Raw genomic sequence first — 12359 nt, forward strand, 5'->3', positions numbered from 1 at the left:
AACTCTTTGTGTGTCAAGAGCTTGCTCTGATACCAATTGTTATTCCTAGGGGACTAACAATGAAATTTACAGAAGGGGGGTTGAATGTAAATCTCAAAACTTTTTCAAGTTTTGAGCAGTTTTAAAGGCTTTGTGTTCAAGATAAACAAGTGTGTGAATTGCTTTAAGCTAATACAGACAGATATATATTCAAGCACTAATGTAAAGAATACAACAGACCTTAAAAACTTTTCTGGTGGATTGTTGTTCCACCAGAGATGGTATTTCAGAAAATCTGTGATTCAAGATGTTGATCACAGCTGCATCCTAGTACAAACTAGATAATTTTTCTCTCAAGATTTTTCTAAACAGCACTGGAAAAATTCTTATCTAATTACTAGCTGCTACTTGGTTTATATATCAACAAGTGTACAAGTGAAGACAAAGAAAAAAATACAATAATAAAATAAGTTATCCACTTGTTTCTTCTCCATATCACTCAAGTACTTTGTTGACTATTGCCTGTTTGTACTAGAGTAGAACGACTGCTTTTTCTGATGTTCCTGAAATTAGGCTTCCACATTTCAGTTATCTCTGTCAACCCACGTGCCTCTGTCTGCTGTTACAACTACCACTTATCAACTGCTATTTAAAAGAACATCCGTTGAAGCCTTCATCCGTTGATGGCTTTATCCGTTGATGTGTTAGCAGTTGAAGCTCTATCCGTTGAAGCTTTAGAGACATCCGTTGAAGCTTTGTTTCTCATCCGTTGAAGGTCTTTAGAATATCCGTTGATACCACTTCATTTATACAAAATTACAAGGCATGAAATATTTACAATTGGCCTTCCTATTTGCATATCTTCTAGTAGTCAACATGACTTATATTTTCTCTCAACTTCTAAGAATTATATCTTAAATACAGAGACTGAAATGTGCTACAACACTAGACTTATTTCTAAGTAAAGCTGCACCATCAACGGATAGCCAAAGTGGTCTTATCCGTTGAGGCTACAAACACTAAACTTCTACTTAAGTGTTTTGTTAAACATATCATCAAACTAATGCACATATATTCCTAACAAGGTGCAATTTTAAATATCGTAAATCGAGATTTGAAGATACCAAAAATTCTCTCGATCACATTTCTCAATGAGGAATGACAGAGATTAAATAGCTCATTTGCATTTCTTGGGTGACGACCTTCGCCACCAAACTCTTTTAGATGATATCTTACTTTACGAATTGCAGATAAAAATTAACGACGATTAGCAAATCCGCAATCAACAAGATAATATTTTCCTGAAAATGAAACATTTTTCAATAATTTATTTTGATTTATAAAATAAAAAGTCACAAGACTATAGATAGAAGAAAAACAATAAATAAAAGTGTAAATAAATGTTACCTTGAGGAACTTCCAACCCGTTTCTCCTCGATAGTGCATCATTTAACAATTTTGAGTCATGTGCTGAACCTTCCCACCCACTAAGCATATAAATAAATTTCAAATCAAAGTTACAAGCAGCCAAAACATTTTGGGAATTAAATCCATGACGATTACGGTGGCTGCTAACATCTCGACCTCTTATCATAGCGGGAATATGAGTTCCATCAATAGCACCAACACGGTCCTAAATTAATATATTCATAAAAATATAAAATTAGAATTAAAAACTAGATTAGAATATAGTCAAATTATTATACTTCTAGTACAAAAAGTTACCTTAAAGTAAGGATAAAATCTTGTACTTCCAGAAATTTTCGGGGAAATACCCCCAGGCTTTACCATCATTTGTGGTGCTATAGTATTCAAAGCCTTCAAAACTTTATTAAAATTTCTACTAGCAGTGAAGTGTGAGCGACCAAACCTCTGTCGGACAATACAGTAACAATCATTATGTCCTACAATTAGTAGGAACATAGCAACCATTTCTTCAATAGACATATATCGTGTATCTTCTAGATTAGTTCCCTCTCTTATAATGCCACATAACTTGAGAAACACATTTGGATACATTCTATGTAACTTGCGAAAATTTTCTGGATCTTCTTTCATCAAATTATTTATAAAAGAGTACCAATGTCTAGATATTGGTCGTCGTGTTAGAGAACGACCAATAGGTTCATTCATAATAGTTAAATTAGCTTTTAACACTGTCATTATCGCAATGATCACCATTAATAAATACTTAACTGTTTCATAAAACTGATTGTCAATTTCTTCTTCGAATTCTTCTTCTTCTATTCTGTTTTCCAGCATTATCGCATTATCCATATTGTTAAACCTGCACGAAAATTACAAAAAAATAGAGATTAAAAATGTTCACAAGCAAGACAACACAAATGACCATAACTAATATGTTACGAACAAAACTGTTGACAGTAATATTATGAATTTCAGAACACTGAATATGTTAAAAACAATAAGCAGCAAGCATCAGTCTTAATCCATTAAACAACTTAGTCCATTAAACAACTTAATCTCCATGATAGTGTCCATACTGGTTTGTATGTCTGTGATGCCTCCCTAATCCCTTGCTCAGTAGGCATTAACCCATCTCTAACTATTGCTACAGTCTCGGAGCATGTAAGTAGGCATCTTGTAAAGGATGTTGTCAACTACAAGAACATGTGTGATGCAAGATTTAGTTGTACAACCTTCAATCAAAACCTTAGTACGACGGCTTCTGAGAACTTAAAGGATAGACATAAATCTTCTATTACTTTTACTGAAATTATGGCGTAGAGGGTCTGCCATTTTCTGCTCATCTGAGAGTGAAATTGAATTCTTTGAGCTCTAAAGATTGCGATAGAATGACTATGATTAGTGGAAAATCACATCCTCTTCTCAGAGGAAAAGTTGGCGGATATGTTGTTTACACTGCTATAGAAAGCGACAAAATACATGTTATCGATGGAAAAGTAGACCTGTGTGAAGTAGATATCAGATCTCCTTACACTCGGTACATGCACTACAATCTTGTCCTTGCAGCTTCTTATGGTTCAAGGTTCAACAATATTTATTTGTTATTGTACTGATTAAAGCTTTACATTTAATTGTACTAATTAAAGCAACTACATATTTACTCTTGTGTTTAATATCGATACTTCTTATAACCTCAGGCCTCAGCAGAGATAATGTCACCCTCATGGACCATGTAGTTTATAATTGTTACATTACAAATTATCCAGTAATGTAGATTCAAGTGAAGATGTAAGGGGAAGTTTATATGTCTTATGTTACAATCTTTTTTCAAAACTTACATCTTACAAATACCACGTGGGATTAACGAAGATTTCACTGCTTTGGATATTTATCAAAAATCTTATCCAAGTAGTGATATGTTGGAGATTAAAACACGTACACAAAATAAAACTTGGAAGCTAATCGCGTGTTAGCACAATCTTTAGGGAAGCCTATTAGACACTCTGAATGGAATAGCGGAAAGGGAAGTAGTGTTGTTGTTTGCACTTTGCAAGAAGAGACAATGGATGTTAAGGAGTTCTATCTGTTCGAGATGGACTTGGCTTTATCGCGATTAGAGTCTGCAATTAAGAAATTAGAGAAGGGTTCAGAAAGCTTAGAATATCTTACAGCAATTGATTTCAGATGTGTTAAGAATTTGTACGACAATTCTGATGATGATCACCAGGGCTTGGGGGAGAATATGGTGCAGATCTTGAAGTCTGATCTGGTTCGACGTGTGGCTGCAAGAGCATTGGTACTAAAAAGACTGAGGCAAACAAAGAGGCAAATGAAGGAGCAGAAGATGAGATTTGTGTGTAATGTCAGAGGTAGAGTTTCTTAACAGAACATTTGTTAATCAGAGCAGAACCGCCAATAAGTTAGCAATTCGAGCAACTGGAGATTAGAACTGGGAATAAGTTAGCAATTTGAGTACAAGTACAACTGAACCAATATGTATAGTATAAGCACCAGTCTGTTAGTACATTTAAAATTTACTAGATACTAAACCATCGGTGTTAGTTAATACCTTAATGGCACTCGTTCACAACAAAGAAAAAAAAGGAAGAACAATCATAATCATTTCCTGCCCTTAATGTACACACCATATACTACTATATTGTTTTAGCAAAAAACAAAAGAAAATAAAATGATACTCCAAATATTGGCAAGTCAACTTATTACACAAATGAAATTGGATACACAAATGAAATTGGCAAGTCAATTAAGACGATGTCGTTGAAGATCAATTATAATTTGTTAACTGTCCCTGAGATACACAAATGAAATTGGATTTCATAACAAAGTAGGAAGTGCCGGTCCAGTTACATAGGTTTTTAGGTTGCTCAGGGACCAAGAATACATTACTAATTTAGCAGCCTCTAATTTGCATAAATACTTACCCAGCAAATATCGATTAGGCATAAATTAGCCGAAGATAAATACTTACCCAAAGAGAACGAGTTAGCTACACAACTGAAAAAACTCTTGTTAAACTGCAACAATAATTGGTGAAATCAATCAGATTCAGGATTTTATTTTACTAATAGCAATAAATAGAAATATTTTTTTATTAAAAAAAACTTGCGATAAACAAATAGAAAGTCATACAACCAATCAAATAAAAGTTTTGAACGATAAACATCACTTAAAAATTTATTCTCAGTACTTGTAACATTGAAAATGCACTAATTCTTATGTTTACTCATCATGATGTGAATCCATTTTGCTCGTTCTTCGAGAGTCATTTTCATGAAGCAATCTTTTTTTGTCTTGGTGTCGAGCAAGTTCAACACCTCTAAGCGGTTATCTTCATCTATATTTGGAATCTCCTTAATAGCATCCCATGCGGTATATGTTCTTTCTTGTTCCCTTTTTCCAATAATTGATAAACTCCTTCAAAAGTTGTTGTAAGTTTATCAAGTTGCACTAAAAGATCATTTTTAGGAGGATTTTCACTTGAGTTAGAACTTCCCTCGTACTCGGCTCTACCTCTTTTTGTTGGGAGCTTTTTTTTGGGCACCTTAAAAAAACTTCAGGAGAACCCATTGGCGATGAGCCGTTTTGTTCAAGCACAAAGCCCTCGCTATCAACATAAAAATTCAAGTCGTCAATGCGCAAGTCCCTCACTTCATCAACTTCTAGTGTTCTTGCTTCAGTAGAACTACCCAATCCAATAGCATTTTTTCCAACCGCAAACCCATTCCCAATAGCATTTTTTAAGTCCTCATAATCATCAAATGTCTCATAGCGCAAGTTGCCATCTTTTGGGTGAGTCTGACACAAAAAATATTGTTAGCATAACAATTTCTAAAAAATAAAATATTTAAGCGTTCACATGAATAAAAGCATAAAGATTTGGATTTACCTTATGTACTCTTCCCAGACTTCATTTGGAGCGGTGAATCTCTTAGAAATAGGGTCATATCCAAATCCAGAACTAAAACTCATAAGAGTTGAATAAGAGAGATACCGATTTTTGAACCATTTTAGTCGACTATGATAATTGTTATAAGTCTTATTACACTTAATTTTTTCATTAAGCGAAGGAAGAATTCGATCAATTACTATTTGTTTAGTAAAGATACCACTATTATCACGCCATCCTTGACTCGCGGCATCAACCATAAGCTATAATAACGCATTACTCTCGTCTACCGTCCATTGATCATAAACGGCTCTCTTTTTGGCACTTTGCGAATCAGCCATAATAGAACTAAAACATTTTAAATTTTTAGAACACATATATCACATAACGATGCATAAAAATTGACAATTGACAATATACGATATGATATGTAACAAAAAAAATTTACCAATATACATATGTTCACAGCAACTATACAGAGATATAACTATACATATACAATTATACGAAGATATATAACTATATATATAAAATATATATGACATGCAAAAACAAAAAAGATATAACCATATAAAGAACGAAAAGAAAACAAACCTAGAGAGAAGAAAACAACCCTAGGAGCACCACGCAAGCATGAAGATGAAAAAAGATGTAGGTATATATATATATATATATATATGCAAGTAATATATTTTTCACTTATTATTTCTTGATTTTCTAGTAATAAATTGTTATGATTTGTAAATCCATCAAAATCTTTACTCCAACTAAGAGATTTAAGGTTCATGAATTTGTATATAAAATATGAAACAAATACTTCAAAATCCATGACTCCTGCAAATCTGTTAAAATTTGAATACATAGAGATTTTGTTTGATTTTTTAGAATCTGGATTAAATACCTACAGATTTTATAAGATTTTTTAAAATCTCAAATGAATACCCACAGATTTATAAGGATTATTTAAAATTTGATTTGAATACCTCCAGATTTTAAAAGATTATTTAAAATCCTTATTGAATACCTGCTGATTTTGAAAATCAATAAAAATCCTACAGAATCTCAAATGAATACACCCCCATAGTCATTATCAGAAAATTGAAGGGTTTTTTATGTGTGTAATTGTTGTTTAGTCTTTTTTTCCTTATCTATAATTCGGTATAATTGGGCGATCTAGTCCAAGACAGGAGTGTGACTAAATAGATCAATATAATATCGTTTTTTCTAATGTGTGCCCAAGGGAACATAATAAGCATTAACTCCCATGAGTTTGGTGCATTTTGATTGGTTCTCTAATCATAAATATTGATAGACCCCCTACATTTACAACAACTCCACCAATAAAAATGCACCAAACTCATAAAATTTAGTGCTTATTGCATACCCTTGGGCACGCATTAGAAAGATCGATATAATATATGGAGACTGGATTTTAGAAAATGATCGAAAAAGTAAGAAATGTTCGGAAGTATGGTTACGTGGTGTTGCGGTTACGGACAAGTTGAAAGAATTGTGATTTATGAAGCAACCAACATAATAGCTACAATGTCCTTTCTTCATATGACAATTTTTATTCAGGCATTGCCTAGCTATGTTATTGGAAACGGGCAATGGACGATCGTGTTGATATTATATCGTGATTGGATCCGACGACAAGTCGTATTATTGGGCATCTAAATCTTTACGACAAGTATATTGTCAATGACTTCACGACGAGGGTAAGTTCAAAAATTCATTGGCGAATACAAACCAACATAAGAGAATATTCACTGATGATGAGTTGATGTGCCCGTTTGGGAAATCTTAAAATAAGTAACTTACGACTTAAAATGAATAAGTGAATTATAAGTGATAAGTAGAAGAATACTTATAAGTTAAATAAGTGTTTGGATAATTTTACTTATAAGTTAAATTTTCTTTTTCTTAAATGGACTAAAATAAATAATTATTAAATATAATTATCGTAATTTTTGAATTTTAAGTTGGATTAACATTTAAAAATATATATATTTTTTAAAACTGATGTTAATAAATCAGCGAAAAATTAAAATAAGTTGAGAAAAAGTACGTCGGTGCTAACATTCAACTTATCAGCTTATAAGTTATACATTCAACTTATAAGTTGGGTCGACAAACACTCGGAGATAAGCTGTTACGGACTTATAAGCCATAAGTGGTTTATAAGCTGGCAGTCAAACAAGCCCGATATATTATTGGGCCTACTTCAAACGGGTATAATATGCTCAACAACTTTATTTCAAGACAATGACTGTCCAATGATGAAGGCGGCGGAAGGATCTAGAATTTGTATAATATTATATTGATGACTTGTCGTCAAAACATTGTCACTTCCATAATAAAGATTACTTGCCGCCAAAGCATAGTAATGAGTTGGGTCTAACGTCAATCATAATCAATATTGAATAGAACTATGTGGATTTGATCCCTATAAATAAGAGTATGTAGGCACCTCGAGCGGTATCTGAAAATCATTATTGATTAACATACTCCCAAAAACAATCCCAAATATCTTAAAACCATAGTTGTTTTTTTATACCCTTTTCTTCTTATAATCTCTATCCGAATACCCGATATAAATTTAATATTGGAGTTTAGTCCTTAACGAAAATTGACTTCGACATTTGACGCCATTTGTTGGAATCGTTTAGAGAAAAGAAAAGAAAATAATTAATGGATTGATGAACCACCAATCAAACTATTCATGGCACCTACAATCTATTCACCAAGTTCGTCATCAGCGACACCTCTCAACATGGCAGATCCACCATCAACCGTGTCATCGTTGACAACAATGGCCATAAAATTCATCGGGGCAAAACTTTTCATGAGTGTCATCGTCATGAAGGTAAACAACAACCAAATATTTGAGATGCAAGGAGTATTATCATTGAGTTAAGAGGCAAATCTAATACTCACAATGGATGAGAAAGGGAACCCATAAGAGGGAGAAGTCTAGAATGAGATTTTGATGGTGCGTCTGGCGACGCGGATGATCATGAAGGGTTACTTGCAAGAAGAAATGAGTCCACTAGGATTCATGATGAAGAGATCCGAAGAAGGATGAGAGATCTTGATGGTCATGAAAAGGAACTTGCCGATGAACGTCGTCACTTTAATCGAAATCTGGGTCGAGAACACCTCGACACGGTTGATCATCCCATTGTCGATCAACTTCAAGGGATCGATCTCCAAGAAAGAAATATTTAGATCAAGGTATCGTCACAATCATAGAGCACCCGGAGGACCATCCCCTGAATCACCTCTCAAAAGTCAGAAGATATAGTTCACCTCATGATGATGAACTTGGAAATAATGGTGAAAGAAAAAAATTATGAAGGGGATTGTGGTGTACGAGATAATAATGGTGGGGTTCGTGGAAGCAATAATAGTGGTGGATGTAAAGGAAATGACGACGTCTATCATCGTCGACATGGTGATTATAATGGGAAGAACAATGATGATTATCGAATGAGGGATGATGACGATGATGGAAGGTGTAATATCCCATATTTGCAGATATTATTATTATAATTATTTGAAAGTGTTTATGTGATTTTATGTGAATTTTAGTGAATTATATGATAATTGGAATTGATGTTTGGATGTTTATATAGGATATTCTTTGAGTATTCTAATTTTTATATGTGCAGAATAGAATATAGATAATTGTGATATTTTTTTGGTAATTTTTGGACTATTATATGAATTTATAATGTTTTGTGGATTTATTAATTAATTTCTGAGTATTTATAAAACTATTTTATAAAGCCGTGAATCGTCCAACTTCAACTGTTTTTGTATTTTTACAACCCGAAACTCTTCTGAAAACTCCTTTCTAACCTAATCTGGTAATTCCGGACATTTTTCGTGTTTTAACTTTTTCGATCCGGAGTACGGTTTGACCCGTACGCGTCTCGGCTTAAAATTTTCGATACGATAATCATTTCGGTAAATCAATAAAACCCGTATTCTCGAGAGACGGAATATTTTATATTATTTTCTTATAGGATGTTTTAGAAGAAGCTCGGTTTTGATAATTATCCAAATCTGATACTAAATTGTATCATTTCTTTAGTTACTTAGCGGCTAAGTAACCTATTTTCGGATCCGATATGATCTAATGTGATGTTGGTTATGTGTTTTCGCTTGTCAAAGCCCACAAAATTCGTGTTGTTATATTTATAAAATCAATCGTATTTCAAATACCCAGTATTTTTGCATTTTTGAATTATTCATAATTTTTGGGGAATTTTGATACAAACTTTATATTTTATCGCTTTTAAAATTATTCCCCCTAATTATTATTTTGGGGATTAATTATTTTAATTATGGGGATAAAAATACTCTTAATTTATTTTGGGGATATAATTTATGTTTAATATAAATAGATGCATTTTTTTATTATTCATTTAATTCATTAAAATTCAGAGAAATAGAAAGAAAATCAGGAACTTGTTCTTGGGGGTGAAATTCTTTCTCAAACCTTTGATCAATGATTTTGGTTTAACCAGAAAACCAAATCAAGTGTTCTAGTAATCAAAATCATCCTCTTGACGAGAGCTTTCTATTGATACCAACTTCAGAAACTGAGGTGAAGTATTTCACAAAATCGAATTTTTGTGTTCTTGAAGCTTGAAATCGATTTTTGATTTCTGTTGAGTTTTGATTGTTTCTGAGATTATAATAAGCTTTAGAATGAATTAATAAGTCTATTTGTATCTTTGTTGGAATTATTTGAGTTCAGGATTACTAAATTCGAGTTCTTGTTTTTGATAGTTTTTATATTTGATTTTCTGAAATATTGAGGAATTGATGGCTGATATGGAGATATGGGAATGATTCTATGTAGTATAAGCTTCGTTTTCGTCCTTATTTCGTTGATTTTAGTTCCAATTTGACTAAGTTAAGTAGTTCGCCAGAATTTTCTTCAACTCGTCGGTTTTAATGGATGTTGTAGTCGGATTCAGACAGCAGCTGCGCGTTCGTAGGTTTTGTTGTGGTATTATTGTTGTTGGTAGTGCACTGAGTAGGGAGGTGCCGAATTTGGGTGAAATCCGAGTTGGTTTAGGGGTCGATCGTGTTCGCCGGACTTCGACAAACTCGCCGGATTCTGCAATTTTTCCGGCGAGTTCTTCGTATTTTGGAGACCTGATAACCCGGTTACCTGACCCGGTTTCGACCCACATTTGATTATATTTCTCCTAATTCAATTGTCTGAAATCTGTTTGTGGAGATTTTGTTTTAAAAATAAATCAAAATTCATTTATATTTCTAAAAAAAATCATTTCTTTTATTCTTAAAAATCATTTACTTATTATTTTAAATTCTAAAAATTATTTACTTAATTATTTTAAATTCCAAAATCTATTTTCTTTTATTATTTTCAAAAATCCAAAAATTTTATTCATTTAAATTGATTAATTATTTTGATAATTAATCAGTTTATTTAGATAATTTGTATTAATTTTATTTTAATTCCAAAAATTATGGAAAAGTCATTTTTAATTTTGATTTTCCTAAATATTGATTTAAAAATTATTTTGAGCTTTTAAATTATATTTAGGTATTTAAAAATCAATTAATATTATTATTAATTGATTTATTTTTATTTTATTCGTAATAAATAAACCGTTCGTTCGTTTAATACGAAACGAACGAGTACAGACTCAGAAATTTTTTTCGCTTTCATTAAAAATACTTTCGAAACCCAAATTCTTTTTGTTTCTGAAGGTCGCTTGTTTTACGAGTCATTCTGAGTCGATTATTGATCGAAAAATCATATTTTAACCCGATTTTGATTTTAAAAATACCGAGACCTACCTTCTGACGAACTGAGTCATGTGTGATATGAATTATGTGATACGTGAGTTATGTGTTTACGTGTTATGTGAATTACGTGCATACGTGAGTCTGGAGTCTTGTATTTGACTATCTTCTTTATGTGTGGGCTATCATATGGGAAGACGATAGGGTTTTGACGCACAGTTCGTCGAGTATTGATCGTTTAGGCGATTAAAGTGTTATCTTTTAATTATAGATGCGGATCATTCGAGTTGATCAGGACAAGACGTTGGATAAAGAATGATATGAAATGGTATTGGATATCTGGTTTCTAGCAATCGCGGGAGCATCATATCAGTAAAGTGTTGAAAAGAAGGACGGTGATGTTTTGAGACAGAATGTCAGAATAGATGTGTGATTGCGAGTGTGACTAACTGCTAAATCTCAAAGGTAAGTATCCCTATCATCACTTATTGTTCAAGTGATATTTATTTTAAATCTTCTTATGCAAGTATTGCTTTCCCTATTCTCAGTTCAGAATAGATAAATGTTTTACATATCGCTGAATTAATTGATTCTGTTTATGCAAGTACTCTTCTGCTATTCTATGTTCAGAATAGCTAAGTGATTTTACTCATCAAATTACTGAATTTATAAATGTTTTGGATTTTGAGAAAGATGATTTGGTTGCGAATATTCCTACCAAAGTAAATGGGGGAATAAAATTATTTTGGGTGTCAATTATTATGACCCTTTTTCAATAAAAGGTTTTAAGATTGGATCAATGCGTAAGTGACCGGGACGGACGGTCCAACGGAGGGTTATTTCTAAGTGTCATTTGAAATATTATGACACAATTTGTGCCACAGGCAGATATATTGCCTTTTTGTTTGAGTACTCATGTTTTGGGGACATGTTTCTACGAATCATGACCTTGTGCTATCACACGGGCTGATCAGCATGTGATAGTACGTCCGTCGGTGAATGATCTTAATCTAAATTATCATATCATTTTTTATATTCATAGAATAAATGATTTATCAACTGTTTCTGTTTTGGATTAAAGGTGAAATGTGGTTTTGATTCCGTTCCTGCTCGGTTTTGAATAAAGTTTATGATTCATTCCATAATCATTGCTTCATGTTATTGTTATTTACGATATTTCCGTAAACACTGTTTTACGAGTTTTATTCTCGTCAAGATTCAAAGTATTGCTGAAGCATTTCGCTCGAAAATGTTAAAA

At 32.6% G+C, this 12359-nt stretch overlaps 1 protein-coding gene across 1 annotated transcript; it reads right to left on the reverse strand.

Annotated features, from left to right (window-relative positions):
- Positions 1-4634: 4634 nt before the first annotated feature.
- Positions 4635-5655, reverse strand: LOC141684878 (uncharacterized protein At2g29880-like). Its single transcript, XM_074490016.1, has 3 exons — positions 5605-5655; positions 4970-5223; positions 4635-4842 (listed from the first exon to the last, which is right to left on the reverse strand). Exons 1-3 carry the CDS (start codon positions 5653-5655, stop codon positions 4635-4637), a joined length of 513 nt encoding a protein of 170 aa, XP_074346117.1.
- Between the last annotated feature and the right edge of the window lie 6704 nt (positions 5656-12359).

Source organism: Apium graveolens, chromosome 9 (assembly GCF_009905375.1).
Source record: "Apium graveolens cultivar Ventura chromosome 9, ASM990537v1, whole genome shotgun sequence".
Taxonomy (NCBI): Eukaryota; Viridiplantae; Streptophyta; class Magnoliopsida; order Apiales; family Apiaceae; genus Apium; species Apium graveolens.

Bases quoted from the DNA above. Each gene is read 5' to 3' on its own strand.
- LOC141684878 (XM_074490016.1), bottom strand. From the start codon at position 5,655: ATGGCTGATTCGCAAAGTGCCAAAAAGAGAGCCGTTTATGATCAATGG. The intron at 5,224-5,604 runs GTAGACGAGAGT...TTTTTGTGTCAG, and splicing joins CCGTTTATGATCAATGGACG to ACTCACCCAAAAGATGGCAA. The intron at 4,843-4,969 runs GTGCCCAAAAAA...CAACTTTTGAAG, and splicing joins TCTCCTGAAGTTTTTTTAAG to GAGTTTATCAATTATTGGAA.